Here is an 18,321-nt window from a genome sequence, read left to right on the forward strand (position 1 = left end):
TGCTTTGGTTTGTTGGTTTGCGTTGTTTCTGATACTTCCGATTTTCTAGTTTGAGCCCCTTTATGTCTACCAGCTTCACCTTCCTTCCTCCTGCTTCCTCCCATGTCTAGAAGCTTCTCACATCATTTCTTGCTTTCTCAAGAGACATTTACCTGTTTTCTCCCTAGACAAATGAGTGCGTTCACAGCTCTGATTCAGTGTAAGAAACCCCACATGATACGGGGTTCATTGGCAAAGCAGTCCGCCACTCTTCACGTGGGGTGGTGCCTTCCAAAATAAATATGAGAGTCACTCTTCTACCTGTTGAACATAGCCACTGTTACCAAATACATGGAACATTCCATTGTTGCAATAGTGTTATGAGGTTTTTTGCATGTTTCTTTGAGTATGGGCTTTATTAAGAACTTTGCATAGATAGGATTTTGTTGTCATGGTATCAGTACATTAAGAATGAAAACTACAAGTGATGTCCAGTAGGAGATAAAGATCTTCCCCCTCGATTCTCAGTCTGTGCCTCACCCCTACCCCCTTTCCCTGAAGAGGTGTCTCTATCAGCAGAAACAAAAAGAGGTGATCTCTCCCGAGGCGGCAGGCAACCTAGCATTGTGCTTAGAAAACTATCATCCGCCAGGAAAGCCAAAAATGAAAATATAAGTTGTAGGGATTTACTACCGTGTGGCTGTGCATTTCAATTTTTAATTTTGACTGCCCTGGATATTTTAAAAATTGATGTGTAGACTTCCCTGTATATTTTCTAGTGATGAATATTTACCATGTGGGTTAAGTGGTGATGGACCTATTTCAACTTCATATAAATTATGTATATCGGGGAAGATCTAATGGAGACTGAGTGAGACATTCCGCTCCATAAACAGAGACAGGCTCCTGGAGCTGGAGTGACGGGTGGAGGAAGACACGTGGCTGGAGGGTAAAATGAAAGCATTCTAAATTCTTGGTTCCCAACACTTTGCTTTGTTTCTGTCTGTCTGTCTCCTCAGGGACCCTCAGAGTCTGGACCCACCGGAAGTCAGCAATGCAAAGCTGCAGTATGCAGGGTGGGGCCCCAAGGGACAGCAGCTGGTAAGCAGGCCAAGTTCATATTTGATCTTCATGAGTTTGATGCTGTCTAGGCCGATCATTTCTCCCTGTACTCCTTGTACGTGTGTGTGTGTGTGTGTGTGTGTGTGTGTGTGTGTGTGTACACACGTGCATATGGACACGAACAGGCATCAAGTTTCAGATAAATACACTGGGCTATCTGAATGCGTAAAATGGCCATTTCTCTTTGGACAGAGAATTTTCATGAAATGGGAGGAGCATGCTACATTAACTTTCCGTTGCTGTGATGAAATGCCTGGGAAAACTGCTTCCTGTGGGAGGGTTTGGGTTCATCTTGGCTCCTATGTTCACACTTTAATCCACAGTCAGGCTCCGCTGGCTTTGGCCTGTGGCAAGACAGAGCATGGAGGAGGAATGAACGTGGTACAGCCACAGGGCTGCTGGAAGCAGGGGTGGGGGACATCAAGGCCATTGCCCTGTGACTCACTTCCTTCAAACAAGCACCATCTTCTGACACCCATTCCACTACGGACACATCCGCGGACCAATCCACTGGTGACATTCCCTTCCTCGTGATCTAGTCACCTCTCAGTAGTGTCACATCTGTGTGCCAAGCCCTAGGGACATTTTACCCCCCAACACAGGGGCTCTGGTGCCCAGAGCCCAACCTGTAAAGTAGTGTCCAGCTGTGCCTGGGTTTAGACTCTAGGTTTGCTGTGAATTGTAAGGATGAGGTTGACTCTGCGTCGTTGAACTTGGCTCTTGGGGCTCACCATCCCCCTGTTGAGGGTCTTGTGGAGAAGGCAGGCCTTCTGTCCCCTCCCAGCAGAGAACAGCACATGGGGGTCTCCAAGTGGCCTCCTAGTTCCACATGGAGGCCAGGGGCTTCCCCCCCTCTAACCGGCAAGATGGGCTGTGTGAAGCCCTGCGAACTTTAAGGATGGTGAAGTGAAAAGAGCCCCACACAGGTGGCTGAACAGACAGGACCCCGGTCCCCGTGCTCACCCTCTCACTCCTGGCCGAGGGTCTGCAGGGGTCTGGCCCAGGGACTCTGGGAAGGGTGACATTTACATGCATCCAGTCCCACTTAGCTCTGTGTTGAGAAACGATGCTGTCCACTGGCAGGCAGCTCAGACCAGGTGCTTGAATGTGGCTGCATTGAAGTCACGGTCTATGCAGAGCTGTCTATTCCCTAGCTATCATGGAAAATGGTTGGTTTTTTAAAATTTTGCATAGGGTTTTATTGGCTGGGCTGCCTACTGAATTATGAAAGAAAATAGCCTTTTCCCCTGCAGTACAATTATACTTCACTGGTCGCCGGTTTCTTCCATGGTCTTGAATTGGTTCAGAGGAACAGGAGTATATGAGCCACAAAAGAATTTTAGTGATTACTGAAGTGTCCCTACTGCTAGCAGAGACTTCAAGGGTATATTTAATTGGTCAAAATCTGGGTGAGGTAGGAGGGGGTCATGAAGAACCAGGATTGGAAGAACTAAATATTTGTTGAGATAAGAAACGCATGCATATGGGGAAGGTGGCTCAGTGGTAGAGCGCTTGCCTTGCATGCTCGAGGCCCTGGGTTCGATTCCTCAGCACCACATAAGCAAAAAGAAAAAAGCCGGAAGTGGCGCCGTGGCTCAAGTGGTAGAGCGCTAGCCTTGAGCTGAAGAGCTGAGGGACAGCACCCAGGCCCAGAGTTCAGGCCCACGACCAGACCCCCCCCCCCCCAAAAAAAAAGCATGCATAAATGGATTGCTTAATCAATTAATTTACATAGTCACATGTTCCTAAGCATTAAGCATAAAATGATTGGAGGGAGAGAAATCCACACCGTAGAACAGTGTGCCACACGGACACTAATGCCGAGGAAGGGACTGGGTGTCCAGTGCAATGTTCATTGCTAACCTTGTGGAATTCGGTAGTTTATAAACTTATGTGAAACTTGGGATTCTTATCATGCTTTTTTCCTCTGGGTTTTATTATTTTTAACTGACACGCACTGTACAGTTGGTGGGATACAGTGAGGTGTTTCAGTGCACATGGCCTGGCAGTGATAACCACATCAGATCATCAGCATGTCCACCACCTGACACAACTGCCAGTCGAAATCTGCTGTGGCTTTTGAAGGACACAACACGTTGAGGGTAACTGTCGTAGCCTCGTGCTGTGTAGATCTCAGCGCATTCCTATCTTTTTTTTTTTTTTTTTTTTTTGTCGGTCCTGGGGCTTGAACTCTGGGCTTGGGCGCTGTCCCTGCATTCTTCAGCTCAAAGCAAGCGCTCTACCACTTGAGCCACAGCACCACTTCCGGTTTTCTGGTGGTTTATTGGAGATAAGAGTCTCACGGACTTCCCTGCCCTGGCTGGCTTTGAACCGTGATCCTCAGATCTCAGCCTCCTGAGTAGCTAGGATTACAGGCGTGAGCCACCAGCGCTCGGCTCATTCCTCCTATCTTAAGGGCAACTTTATGTCTGGGAAAAGAAAATGCAGCATAGATCCACAGTGAAATACTTACCATTTCTTAAACAGCTACGATTCTGACATTTTTTATGAAGTAGGAGAAGCTGGAAGAGGTTGTAATAAGTGAAAAGAACAAGCCAGACACTTAGAGACACACGCTGTGTGGTATCGCTTGCATGTAGCAGCCAGCAAGGCTGATGTGACAAGTGGGGGTTAGAGCACTGGCTACCTGAGGCAGAGGACGGGGGGGGGGGGGGGGGGGTGGGAGGGAGGCAGCTTGGTGGATTTTATCTCAAGGTCATTCTCAATGACACGCCTCCTTGTGCTGGCTAGCAGAGGCGACGGACCTCATTGTGAAGAGACTGTCCTGCATGCTGCGCCAGGGGTAAGCACACTTCCTCTGTGGTCTCAGCCACAACCTGCCCCCTGCTGTTGCATGTCTGTGCAGATGTGGACAGTGTAGAAACACTGATTTCCCAGAAAGCCTTTCTGCAAACCTGGGCAGATGGTCTGGCCCTGTCCGAGGTGATCCGTGTCCTCACGGACATCATCAGTGGGAACGGCCTGGCGCTGGGGTCACCCTTCACCTACCCCCATGACAAGAACTCTTGGAGCCCACTCTGTCTGCGTACGAGGAAGTGCGTACTTCAGAGCAGACCTTGCACACATGGGTCCATTAAGTGACAGCAAGCCTCAAATCCCTCATTGCCATTTTATTCTAAAAGGTAAATATTGCTCCCTAAAGTAAATCTGCTCTAATGATAATGAGTCGGATCACAGCAAGTAATTCCCCTTGGGGAGCAGAGCGTGCAGCTGCAGCTCAAGCTCCCAGAGGAGACGGGAGCACCTTGCTGAGCGATTGCAGCCTTCCTGTGGCTCAGGGACCCTAAAAGTCACCGGAAATTGATGCATGGGATGAAGAGCAGTGAAGGGCTCTGTCCTTTGGTGAGCACAGAGTCCAGTGGGCAGTCCTCACCTCCTGGAGAGAGCCGCCTACAACCTTCATCCAGTCAGGGAGGTGAGGGTCACCTGCGTGGCAATGGCCACTTTGGAAGATACAGAGCATGCAACGGCGACTCCCTCCTCCTACAGCCAGGCTCCCCCCAGCAATGCCCATGGCTGCTCGCAGATTCCTCTCAAAAGAGTTGCTTTGGGCCCAGATTGTGACCTTTCTTCTGAGGATAGAAATGAGAAACACATTGGCCGGAAAAAATCAGGTCAGAGGAGAAACGTGTACACAGTGATGACCAGGGCCTCTGCTGCCTTCTGTCCTTCACCAACACCGGGCTTCTCCTACCCTGTCTCCTCCATCAGGAGCAGCCATACCCACCAAGATATGCATCACATGTCATGTTAGCTCTTCGACCTTCCTGCATCTTCCCGTCTGTGTGACTGCTGGCTGGCGGCTCTCCCTGTTTGTGGCCCCCACAAGTCGTCAGCTCTTCCGTGAGGCTGTGTCTGTGGGCTGGAGCTACGAGACACTCAGCGTTTTGGAAATGTCCCTTTGTTTCCATATCTGTCATTCCTAGAAGAGACATTTCGTCAAATGAACGGTTCTCAAGCCACCTCTGTAGGACTGCTCTCCGTGGGCAGAGGATTTGTGATGGGATCTATGTTTTCCCTTTGGAACGAGCCATGGAGGTGTTCTCAGCTATGCCCCACTGCACTAGCCATTAAGAACTCAGGGCTGGGCTTCTTTGAGATACTCAGAGGCTCAGAGACAATGAGAACCCCCTCTCTCTGTCTCTCGCTGTCTCTCTCTGCCTCTGTCTGTCTGTCTGTCTCTCTCTCTCTGTGCCTGGCTTGCTATGATGCTCATGATAAAAGAGCAGCTTCAGAGAGTGGATTCAATACGTCCTCTAGGAAATCTTCCACAGCTTAGGATATGAAGATGAAGAGCATGGAGAGGCGTCACGGGAAGCACCCCCGGAGCAGGTGGGGAGGCAGGCGGCAGGCGGCAGGCGGGCCCGCACAGGCCGCCCACGCTGCTTCCTTGGGTCTGCACCTGTCAGGCCAGCAGGCTCCGCAGCGAGTCCCCAATGGCAGTCTGAGCCCGGCCTTCTGAGCCCTCCTGGCCTCCTAGCTCCTTCCTGGGCCCCCTGTGATCGTGGCTGGCCCTCCACAGCCCACCTGGCATTCTGGCTCTTTCTCCTCCGACCCCTCACCTGGGGAGGAAGGTCCCCCCTCCCGGGTCAGCCGTCCTCCTCTCCAGGCAGCCTAGGGAGCCACCCTGAGGCGGAAGCATCCTTGCCCACCCGCGAGGCCTGTGCTGCTCACTGGGGTCCACAGCCTCCCCCCACTGGGCAGAGAACATTTTATTGAAGTTGACAAATCCAGCGAGGATAGACAGATTGATCTTCCCAACAAGGTTAGAGTATTTAATGAAATGTCATGTACGTGGAGAGGACCAGGCTGAAGTGACATCCCATTAATAACTTATAAAGGCCTCTAATCAGGTTGGGTTAATTTGGTATGCATTGTAAAAACATTTATCATGGTACTGAAGCCCATGACAGAATCCAAGAAATTAATATTATAGGAGTGGAAATCGCCTTATATATCCTCCAGCACTGGATGGAGACTGTTTGGTGAGTGATTTACTGGCCCTACCAAGGCCTCCCTCCAAATTCAACGCGGCATATATTACGAACTGTGGCTGTGCGTACCTAAATCACTTTAGAACTGACTGGTGCTCGAGTACATAGGCTGAATTCTTGGCAATTAGCTGAAACGGGCGGGGAAACGGGCAGGGAAGTGTCAGGACCCCAGATGATCTCAGCAAGGGACTGGAGACATGGTGTGTGATGACAGAAGCTGCTCCTGCACCCACGGACTCGGAAGGCGCGGGGATGTCAGAACACAAAGCACACTCTCAAGTGTGGGATTGTGGAGGCAGGGGGAGAAGAAAGGTAGCTGGTCCTCTCACATCAGCCACGCCCTGTGAATCTAGAGAAAGCACTGAGGACAAAATTCCTTACAACCACAACTTGTTATTGGGGGGAGCTATGTTTTGAGCATGCGGAGATCAAGCAATATTTGACTTCCTGCCCTTGGCTGATCTCATTTAACACGATGAGCTCCAGTTTCTACCACGTTCCTCAAAATGACAGTTTCAGTCTTCCTTATGGCTCAGTGGCACCCCACATTTTACATCTGAATGAGGCACACCGAAATGTTCTGTTTTCTTTCCCCGTCTTTGGTTGTTGGGCCCCTGCGCTGGTTCCATATCTTGGCTATTTCAAATGCTGCCAGGAGTCTCTCTCGCGCATGGTGATACTCATCCTTCCGACATATTTCTAGGAGTGGCATAGCATTGCTTTCAGTTTTCAATGATTCTCTGCCCTGACTTCCAGTGAGGATGAACGAGGTTACCTTCCACCCTGAAGTGTAACGAGGGCTCGTTTAACTACACAGCTTTGCCGGCATTTGTTGTTTGATCTCTTGGTGAATTCCATTCACTAAGGGGTGAGCAACTCTCAGTGGAGTTCTGATGTGCATTTCCTTTGGGGCTAAGCGTGTTGACCTTTTCTTCAGATAGTTCATCTTCTGCCATAGCAGAACTAAGGAAAGGGTGTGTTGGGGTTAGAAACAGAGCCTGGCTTAATTGCTCACAGTGGTCTGGAAGCCTAAACCACCTTTCCTTCCTTCCTGTGGTTTCTTCAAGGCCAGTACAACCCAGTGCACTATTTCTCATGAAGAATCAGCTTTAGACAGAAGCCATGGCAGTGTGACGGTGGAGAGTTTTAGGATCATCTATCAAAGGAGACACAAGCACACCAGAGTACAGTCAGTGATAGAGATTTGGGATCATGTAACAAGGCAGTTCTAAATCGAGGCAGCATTTGGAAGTGTGCGGATGAGGATGCAGCTGTGGCTGGATCTGCAGCCAGGGGTGCTGCAGCTCCTGGGGGTGTGCCCAGGCCCTGGCAGGAGGATGGATGGGATCTCCCTCCATGCTGCCAAGACTCCACTGTGCACAGCGTGGACCTCCGGCCTTATCTGATGGAACACCCCACAGGCAGAGGGAACGCCTCTTCATTTCCCAGCGGGGAAAGCCTCCGTGGGACCGTCCCCTCTCCTCGGCTGTGTATGGGATCCATGACCTTTTCTTCCCCTAACCTGCTGAAAGTATGGTCAGCCCCACCTGTCCTAACAGCAAATCTTCCAACTGTTCATTTTAGTATTCAGCTCTCACTTCCCAATAACTTCACTCCCAGACCAATGGAAGCTACTCAAGGACAAAGAGAGCCTTTCATTATGCTTTTATCTTCCACAGCCCAGTGCTCAGTGTTGAGAATACAGGTTTTTGACAAATATGTGTTAAATGGATGAGATCCTATAGGGAAAGTAAAATTAAATGTCAAATTTATGGATATGAGCTCCAAAATTCGTAGAAATTGAAAAAACTTGGCGTTATAGCCTGAAAAGATTAAAGATTTAACAACTTGTCTGGCGGTTAATTGACTCCACGGCTCTGGCAATGAGCAGCTTCGAGGAGGACGCCACGCTCTGCACCTGGCGTCACGCCGTGCCACCCGAGCTTCTGAGCTCTCGTGATAATCACCACCTCCCAGTGGCCGGTCAGAAAGCCAGCAGCGGTCTTGACCACTACCTTCCTCACCCCCACTGTGTCCTGCCTTTGCACACTCCCGAAGTCTGTCCTCCATTTCCAGCATCACCTCGCACCATGCTCCCGCAGGCATCCAGCTTTGCTTCCCTGCCCTACTCAAGAATGTTCTCCCTTTATTCTGCCCCTGAGAGATCGTCTAAAATGAGAATGCATTCACACTGACTTTCCTATATAAAACCTTCTCATTATCACGACGTGCACCTGGGATAAAGGCTAGATCCCAAAGGCTGCTGCGAGTCCTCCCTCACCCCTACTCCCCAGCTGACCACCCTCCCTGACTGAGGACCAGCTAGGCTAAGCTGGGTGCAGCTCCCTGAGCACTAGACCTTCTGTTGCCTCAGGATCTATGAACTTGCTGCTCCTCCAGGGCAGGTTCTCCATCCCCACTTCAACCCTTCCCTAAAGCTGGGCTCAAGCCATCCTTGCTGGGATTGCCACAGGGCTCCTGGCACTGTTAGGTCTCTTCTGCTTACCTTTCCTCCAGGAGACTTCCACTCCTCAGGACAGCTTCCTGTTTCCTTCTCCTGGGCAGTAATGTGTTCTCGGCTGCTGAGGGCTGACTGCTAGTTACCATGTGAGAATGAGGATTCATAGCCTGAATCCACCATCCCGTCAGTAAAGGCAGTCCTGTTTCCCCAAGGCAGACAGCAACCACCTTTTTTCTGATGTAATCACAACCAAGGCTCATTCATGGTTGTTTATCTGTATTTTCACCTATAGTAGAAGTGTGTTGACCTTTCCTTTCAGTGACAAAATTCCCCCCTACCCCACCCGCGACACACCAACCTTTTGTGCCTCAGGCTCTCAGCCAAATTCCAGTGCCTTCACATGGAGATATTGATATACACAGAGATACATATAATTTACATGTACATGTGTTTATCTAACCGAGCTCATGTTTCTATAGCCCTCAAAATCCATATTTTTAGGCAGCCAAGGGATGTGGCTGTTGAGCAGAACTTGGGTTGTTACACTGTTCTTCGGAGTCACTGTCCCCAAAACCTAATCAGCAGAGGACACAGTCCACAATGGTTCACTTCGTGAACACTTCCTTCTACATTTACTGTGTGGCTCATGTCACAGGATTGGGTGGCTCCGAACTCTCCCTGCCTACAGGTTCAGAATGGTGAAAAGAGTAAGTCAGGAATCAGTGGGAGAGGATGGATGGCTTTCAGGCTGGTAAAGATCACCACGCTGTCACGTGGTGTCAGCCTCCATCCACCTCCATGGTGAATCATGGGAGAAAATAAATCTGTACAGAAACAGAGCCAGCCCTAATAAGCAGCTGCCTAATCTGCCTTCTGCCTCTTGTGACATCCATAACTGAGCCAATATATTTGTCAGTCTCTGATTCAATGGCAGAGTCTGTGAATCCTTTCTTCCAATAACCCTAAAATTTTAGTGGCCCAGGGCTCCATTTGAGAAACAAAGGCTTTTAATGGCAGATGACAGATTAGACTAATGGTTCTTAAACCAGCCTATGCCTTGGGTGTGTGCCCAGAGGTCTGGCGTGGACCAGGGGGAGGTTGGGTCTCCAGACATTGGAAAGTCCTGCAGGTTCTTCTGGTCTCCAGTCACCTTTGACCACAGCAGGGCCAGTCCAGCTGCAGTGTCAGGGAACTCTCCAGGCAAAGCCTGTAGGCCTGAGGATATTACAAAATGACTCTTTTCTTTTTCTTTTTTTTAAAATGATGATCCTGGGGCTTGAACTCAGAGCTTAGGTGCCGTCTCTGAGCTTCTGCTCAAGGTAGATGCTCTACCACAGCACCATTTCCAGTTTTTAGTAGATAAGAACCTCACAGGCTTTCCTGACCAGGCTGGCTTTGAACTTCGATCCTCAGATCTCAGCCTGAGTAACTAGGATTACAGGCGTGAGCCTCTGATGCCTGGCTTCCTACATGAGAAGTTATTGCCATGTTGATAGATGTTTCATGTAATGTTGATTACTGTAGTGTAATTTTTCTCCCAGCAGACCTACAAGCCATAAAGCATATCAGAATGCCAACCTGTTACAGGGGAAAGGCTGAGGTCCAGGTAGTGCTGGGTGAGGTGAGACCAGCCACCTTCTGTCAAAGGGCTCACAGAGTTCCTGTCATCCTTGGCTGGGCATTTTGACTCTTTTAGAGAGTGACTAAACCAGTGAAACTCCATTCAGTAGTGAGATTAAATTCCATTCAGCAGTAAGAAACCAGTTCATAAATAGATTCACCTGAGCAAGGTCATATGGGGGGAGGACTGGGAACAGAAACCCAGAGCCCCAGCTTCTTCTCTAGACCAAGTGAATCAGAGCTGTGTTCCAAACGACACGGCACAAGACCCAACGGGCTGATGTCTATGGAAAGTCTGACAATCTCTTAAATCCCCACAAATTCAAAGGGCTGTTATTCTATATATGATATGATGTGTCTGTTCAAGTCCACTCAGAGGGACCTTCATGGTTTTTCCAATATACAGAATCTAACCATCTCCTGAGATGGCCCTGGTTCACTCCCTCTCTCCATTCTCCTGACTAGAAGAAAAGGAAGCATGGGTCTATGAAATCCCTGCCTGCCGTATTTTCTGGCTCCATACATGAGCTGCTAAGGCCCCAGAGCAGGTCCTGAACCCCAGAGGACAGCTCTCCCAGGAGAGCCAAGCCACTGCTGCTGCTCATGCTGAGCCATGTACAGAGCCCCATTAGAGGGTGATTAAACCAATAAAACTTCACATATCGCCCTGCCCAGGGAGCAACCTAGCCATTTTAATTTTCTTAACCAGACTGTGAAGAATAGTACAGTTCTGTGCGGATGTCTCTGTTCCCAGGACTATTGAAAAGTCTTTTTGTTTTGGTTGCATGTTGTATAATAATGAAATACTTTGTAAATGAGGGTTGATAAAATGAGCACACATATTCCCTCCCGCCGAGCTCAGAGCCTCCCCGTCTGCATTTCCTCCACCACCACCTCAGTCTCCTCTGTGCTTCAGAGTGCTTGCCTAGCATTCGTGAAGCCCTGGGTTCAATTCCTCAGGACCACATAAACAAAAGGCCGGAAGTGGTGCTATGGCTCAAGTGATAGAGTGCTACCTTGAGCAAAAGAAGCTCAGGGATAGTGCCCAGGCTCTGAGTTCAGGACTGGCAAGGAAAAACAAAACAAAAGAAAAGAAAATAGTTTTACTGATGGGTTCCAGTGGCTCACACCTATAATCCTAGTGATTCAGGAGCTTGAGATCTGAGGATTACAGTCTAAAACCAGGAAAGTCAGTGAGACTCTTGCCTCTAATTAACTAACAAAAAAACCTGGAAGTGAAGCTGTAGTTCAAGGGGTAGAGAGCTAGCCTTGAGCACACAAGCTCAGGGATAGTGACCGGGCTCTGAGTTCAATCCCCTAGATTGGCATTTTTTAAAAGTCTTACTTCATATTTATGAAGGTATAAGCAACATCTCATTTACAGTCTTAATTGCATACAGTGGTTGCCATATGGCACACACTCTTGTCACTTCACCTTTGTGTTCATCCTTGTGAGTGATCGCTGCGGATGTAGGTACACATCACCATAGTTGGTCCATCACACAGACCTGTCACCACGCTTGGTTCATCCTGTCCCTGGACATGTGGTCTATTTTGTCTTAAAATCTATTTACAGTGTTGCTGCCTACATGTTTTTCTCCTGTCTCCCAGGGCACAGGTGCCAGTCCCTCAGGGGGGGTGTCATTTGATCCCAGATGAATTTGGACGGATTGTCTCTAGAGCAGTTCCCATTTGTACCACCCCTTCCGCAGAACTCCTGGCCCTGCCTTTCTGTGTATTGTTCTTTTGGGATGGTTCAACATTTTCTCATGTATATAATTTCTCTATACATTTTTCGTGTTCTGTTTTGGACCACTACTGGATCTTCAGTTTGACAACTTATATGTTCCTTAGCTTTGTTCTGCTCAAGTTTGATATTCTGCAACTTGAGCCACAGCTCCACTTCTGGCTTTTGTCTTGTTTTGTTTTGTTTTCTGACTCATTGGAGTTAAGAGTCTCATGGAGGCTGGGAAGGTGGCTTAGTGGTAGAGCGCCTGCCTTGCATGCCTGAGGCCTTGGGTTCGATTCCTCAGCACCACATAAGCAAAAAGAAAAAAGCCAGAAGTGGCGCTGTGGCTCAAGTGGTAGAGCGCTAGCCTTGAGCTGAAATGCTGAGGGACAGCGCCCAGGCCCAGAGTTCAGGTCCCACAACTGGACCCCTCCCCCCCCCAAAAAAAAAAAGAGTCTCATGGATGTTCCTGCCCAGGCCCTTGGAGCTGGGATCCTCCGATCTCGGCCTCTCGAGTAGCTAGGATCATGGGTGTGGGCCACTGGTGCCGGACTCTCTGTACACTTGTTTCTATGGCCTCTCACATTTTACAAGCTTGCCTTTCACCTCCATTGGTTCTACTTTGGTAGTTTAAAGAAAAGTTGATAGGGATGAAATGTTCACTTACGGTTTCTAAAGAAATATGCTACTACTCTGAGGACATAAAGATATTCTCCTGTATTCAAGCCTGACATTTTTGTGATTTCCTCATTTACAATTACGTCTTCAGCTCATCTGAAAACAAGTTTGGGAGAGGAGAATGTATACGTGCCATTCTTTGTGGGGAAGAGAACCATTAGTGGAAAAAGTTTCTTTTCCTTACTGATCTTTGGAGCTGCCTCTGCTGTGTATTACTTCTGTGTGTGGTAAGGTGGGCAGGACAGGGCAGGTCAGGGAGGGGTGGGGTAGGTTGGGGGGAGGTGACCTCTGACCACAGCATGGAATAAGGAAATCTCTTGAACTTTGGCTTATGGCCTACTACCTTCTGATCCCCTGCTTTTAGCCTTGGGCTCACAATCTTGGAGAGAGTTAGTAATCATATTTTGAGTTTTTCCTTAGCTGGGTGTGTATTTTATGTTTAGCCACTGCCAAGAATACTGATGATACCTACAAAAATAATGGTACAAAAATTCCCTCATAAATGAGTGCTGTTGACCGAGACAGGGGACTTGATATACAAACTAAGGTGAAGAATAACACCAGTGACTGACAGAATGCTGCAGTCAATCGGGGAGGAGCCCGTGGTTAGCTTGGCTTTGGGATGAACTCCTAGAATGGAAAAAATCCAGCAGTTAGAAACAAGCTGGGATGGATAGAGGGCCAGCCCTGCCACTTCCTGGGACTGGAGTAGGGTGGACTCAGGTTCCTCGCTTGGAAATAGGGTTTCTGAGGCCTGACAGGGATGGTGCAGAGGCTCAGGTGACCCTGCCCAGCAGAGAATAAGATGCTTTCCTTTTCTGAGCCAAAAATGTTATCTGGACTCTGTGCCAGAGGCTAACCATGTTTGCACAGGTGATGGTAACATTAGAAAATGAAGAAACATGAATTTTGAAGAAAGGGCATTTGTCTTTTTGACCTTGACCCTTCGGAGTCAGTTTCCTCATCCATACAGACAGGGTGATTGAGATGCCTACTCGGTAGGGCTAGTGGGCTGTGGGATGGCTGATGTATGTCCTGAGTGCAGCATCCAGTCCCAGGAAGCACAGAGCAGCAATCGACCCCTCGCAGTTACTGGGCAGCTGCCGTGACTTCTCCACACACAGGATAGCCAGCATTTTCTTTTTAACATGATCGCTTGTGCATAACATATTTTCCAATGTCTGAAGGGATGGCGGTGAACAAACTTTTGGTGTCCAGAAGCAACAAGACGGGAGGGTAGGGTGCTTTTCTAGAGCTTGCAGAATTGGAGTTTCCTGGCTTCAGTCATATCACTCAGGGCTGGCTCTGTAGCCTCAGAAGAGACATCCCCTTAGCTGATTAAAAGTTTGGTTCCTGGAGAGCGTGGGGGACTGCGACTCAAACTCTTCTCTCTCCTTCTCGTTCATCTACCCACAAGTACATGCCACCTTGCTGGGAGTATTGTTAAGGAAAGTGGCCATTTGGCTTAGTTCAAAAGCAATGCGAGTTGTCATCTCTCTGTTGTGTTGCATTTGAAATTGTGAGCTCAGAGGCCATGAAGAAAGCCCCTTCCAGTCAGTTCCAGGAAGCCTCTGGCCTCGGAACGCTGCGTGACATCATGCAGCCCAGGGTCTCCTGGTGGTATGAGGAGTTTGAAATTTGGCCTTATTAATTAACATGTTCATTTTGCTTAAATTTTGGAGGGCACTGATCTTCCAGAAGTGCTAATTACCAAGCTCACCGCAGAGGGCTGGCTGCATATTAAGCGATTTCGTCATGTGCTCCCTGCGGAGCTTGGAGCTGTCCAGCCTCCCCCAGCCTCCTCCAGGATGGCGGGAGCCCGCCTGGTGCGGCTCACAGCCGTGCGGGGCCCTCCTGCTCCCAGAGGAGTTACAGCTGCTTCCGTCCTGAGGCAGAATCTTTTCATCAGCTTGAGCCCCCGGTGTGGGGCCTGAGATATCTGAAGCATCTCCTCGCCACCTTCCTACCCACATGCCCAGCCCAGGGCTCCTAGCGTGTGATCTTCATAGCCATGTGACAGATTATGAGTCTGGAAAGGCCTGGAAGAGCCTCCAAACACTTAAGAGAGACAGCGTGGGTGTCACAGAGAGGCAAGTGGGTATGCACACCATCGCTGCGTCCTCTTGGGCTGCAATCCCAGACAGAGGAGCTTTTGAAGAACAGAGGTTTGTTCCCCACTGTGCTGGAAGCTGGAAGCCCAGGTCAATGCTGACAGACAGATGGACAGACGGGGAAGAATGGGGCTGAGGACCAGATTCCCGCCCCTCCTCAGGGTCCTCGTGTCAGAGAGCTGGCTGGGTCCACTCACAAGGTCACTGACCCTGCTCACAGGGCCCTCAGAACCCCACCACCTCCAGACGCCGCAGCCAGGGACCCCGTCACCTGTGGCCCATCAGACTTGGATGTGTGACGTCCGAGGGGCATATCCAGTCCTAGCACTGCACAGACGGCTCGGGTGCAGGATTCCAGGTTGGCCGGGGGGCCTGGCCCAGGGCACAGCACAGAGCTCAAGCCAGACACCTGCTCTGCCTTTTTGGGTCAGTGACTGAGCCTCTCTCTGCCTGTTTCCCTCTGAGATGGGACTTCTTCGGCATAGTTCATATCGCTGATGCATGTTCTGTGGTCCATGTGGAAGTGTGGGCAGCCAGAATCCTTTTGGCCAGGCACCTGCATAGACAACCAGGAGCTGGCACCCAGGTCGGCTCCAGGCCCCAAATGGCCTGCAGGGCACACTCAGGCAGAAGGGAGCCGTGACCTGGCAGCTTCTAGAACATTCCAGACTCCAGGTTTGAATTACCGACTCCACTGAATCTCTGTGGTGACAATATCACAGTGATTACAGGGCAGGAAGAGAGGAGGTAGAACCGTGGCTTTCCCAGAGGCTGTGAGTGTGCAGGCATCTAGGTTGCCGTATGGATGGGGTCAGGCTTGGGTTCTGGATAACCCCAGATTCTGTGTCAGGTCAGCGGTGAAGCCAGCTGGGCCATGCTGTTCTGTCAGGGGACTGACTTGCTTTTACTCGCCAGAGGCGGGCATTGGGACTTCTCTCCCAACCCCTGTGACATCCCCCTGTCCAAGTGCTCATGGACACCCTCGTGCCTGCCTGAGCCTTGGGCAGGTGGTCTGGATTGAACAGCCACCTCACAGCATGGTGCACACCCAAACACAAGGAACAGAGACACAGCACTGCACACACCAAACACAAGGAGCAGACACACACTGTGCCCACCAAACACAAGGGCAGACACAGCACTCACACCAAACTCAAGGGGCAGACATAGCCCTCACACTAAACACAAGGAGCAGGGACACAGCACTGTGCCCACCAAACACAAGGAGCAGACACACACTGTGCCCACCAAACACAAGGGCAGACACAGCACTCACACCAAACACAAGGGGCAGACATAGCCCTCACACTAAACACAAGGAGCAGAGACACAGCACTGCGCACACCAAACACAAGGAGCAGACACACACTGTGCCCACCAAACACAAGGACAGACACAGCACTCACACCAGACACAAGGACAGGCACAGCACTCCACCAGACACAAGGGGCAGACATAGCCCTCACACCAAACACAAGGAGCAGAGACCCAGCACTGCGCACACCAAACACAAGGAGCAGACATAGCCCTCACACCAAACACAAGGTGTGGAGATACAGCACTGTGCACATCCAAACACAAGGAGCAGAAACAGCACTGTGCACACCCAAACACAAGGAGCAGACCCACAGCACTGCGCACACCAAACACAAGTAGCAGACACACAGCACTGCGCACACCATCACAAGGAGAAGCAACAGCTCTGGCTCCAGTGGTGCCAGCCCCAGCACTGGCCGACAGTCCTGCTGACTGCTTCTCAGCTCCCTCCTGGCCCCCAGGTAGGGAGGGTCCCGAGATGTGTGTAACTAAGATCACGTGTGTTCGTGTGGCAGAGGACACGTGCTTGTAAGGCAGAGGTCACCCATGTTCTTCCAGGGAGGAAGCCTTGTCCCCACTCCAGAATTTTCAATGTGTTCCTGCATCTCTGTGGAATGGAATTTGCCGGCTCTAATACTAATGTTCTGTTGGCCAAGAGACTTGTGAGCCAGGAAACAATGGGAGATAAGCAAGCGTGACCAGACCAGGGCCTTGCCTCTGCAACGGCATCAGGCTGCTAGACTGGACCATGGCACGGGAAGTGTGGTTGGGGCATGGGCGTTTGCCACAGGGCTTTTCCTATCTGTCTGTGGATAGCAGGGGCTCAGGATGGCAGGTCAATCACAGGCCCCCACTACTGGAGATGGGCCCCTGTGTGTATTTAATTGGCTTCTCTCATTTGTTCCTTGTTCCTGCGAATATATTACAAATACCACAAAGCATAAAAAGTGAAACATATATATATTTTTTTACAGGCTAGATTCACTTTATTTTTGTATAAAATTCTATGCTGTAGCCACAGCTGCAGCCTGGGTCCTCTGCATGGAGACTCTGACATGGGCTTTCACAAGATGTCAGGGAATTTCCTGATAAGGAGATTTGGTGAATGCGGTCTCTTTCCAGAGGTCAGGAGTAACTGTAGGTCTTAGAGATGGCATCAAAGGTGGCTTTGGCGAAGTTGTCCAAGGTAGCAGCACAGCCCTGGCTGAGATGGAGCAGTCATGGTTCCAGCCATCAGCAGCAGCTTCTTGGGGACAGGCGCTGACAGGATCCCAGTGCCACCAGTGCAGAACCGCAGCGGCCTGTCACCTTGCACAGGACAGTGTGAGGCTTGCCTATCTTGTTCCCCCAGTAACCTCGCCGCACAGGGACGATGGAGAGCTTGGCCAAGACGATGGCCCCCAGATGGCAGTGGCCACCTCCTTGGCGCACTGAACCCCCAGACCAACGTGGCTGTTGTAGTAGCCAATGGCTACAAATGCCTTGAACCTGGTGCGCTGGCCAGCTCGAGTCTGCTTCTGCCTGGGCATAATCTTCAACCCCTCATCCTGGATGACGCCCCCAGGAAGAAGTCAACAATCTCAGACTCCTTGATGGGCAGGGAAGAAAGATAGGTCTCCTCCAGAGACTTGATCTTCATGTCCTTAACCAGGCGGCCCAGTTTGGCGATGGGGATCCATTCCTTGTCTTCAGCCTTGCCTCCACGAGTCCCATGGCCAGACCCTGGCCTCTACCACAGTCTCAGCCTCGACCCAGAGGCCACTACTGAAGCCTCCACAGAAGCCGCCACGGCCTCTGAAGCCTGGCCACAGGACTTCCGGGCCCTCCTGCTGCATGGTGTCATCCGCCATTTGGTGTTTTCCCAGAGAAGGAGGAGTGAAAAATATTGTGAAAATAGGGAAGAAACACCTTTCATGGTCTCACAGTTTGTAACTGACATGAATATTTTGATTTGCATGAATATTTTGATTTGCTTTCTTAGGTACTTTTTACAGTTGTGGTTGGTTTTATTTTTGGACCTTTTGCCCACTATGATATAATTAACAGTTTACTAATGAAATGATTGTTGCAAACATAATTTTAGTAGCAGTATTTCACTGAATTTTCATTGATTTATGAAAATTTAATTTTTCTGGTGGACAGCTAGGCTTTTTATAATGTTCCACGGCATAACTGATGCTTTAAAACCCTTTGGGGATCAAAATGTGCCTGAGGTGAATTACCAAGTCATCAGCCGTGAACCCTTTTTTTTAAGGCTCTTGATGCCTATTTGCAAATCGTCTTGTGAAT

The 18,321-nt window shown here is 49.9% G+C and overlaps 1 protein-coding gene across 1 annotated transcript in view; it reads left to right on the forward strand.

The window, feature by feature from the left end:
* Nucleotides 1–18,321, forward strand: part of Dpp6 (dipeptidyl peptidase like 6) — a 456,045-nt gene that overhangs the window by 337,636 nt on the left and 100,088 nt on the right. The window contains exon 7 of the mRNA XM_042677192.1: nt 999–1,080. Within this exon, the coding sequence (XP_042533126.1) occupies nt 999–1,080 (82 nt within the window). The remainder of the gene's footprint in view (nt 1–998; nt 1,081–18,321) is intronic.

Source organism: Dipodomys spectabilis, unplaced genomic scaffold, assembly GCF_019054845.1.
Source record: "Dipodomys spectabilis isolate Male_0828 unplaced genomic scaffold, ASM1905484v1 ptg000034l, whole genome shotgun sequence".
Lineage (NCBI taxonomy): Eukaryota > Metazoa > Chordata > Mammalia > Rodentia > Heteromyidae > Dipodomys > Dipodomys spectabilis.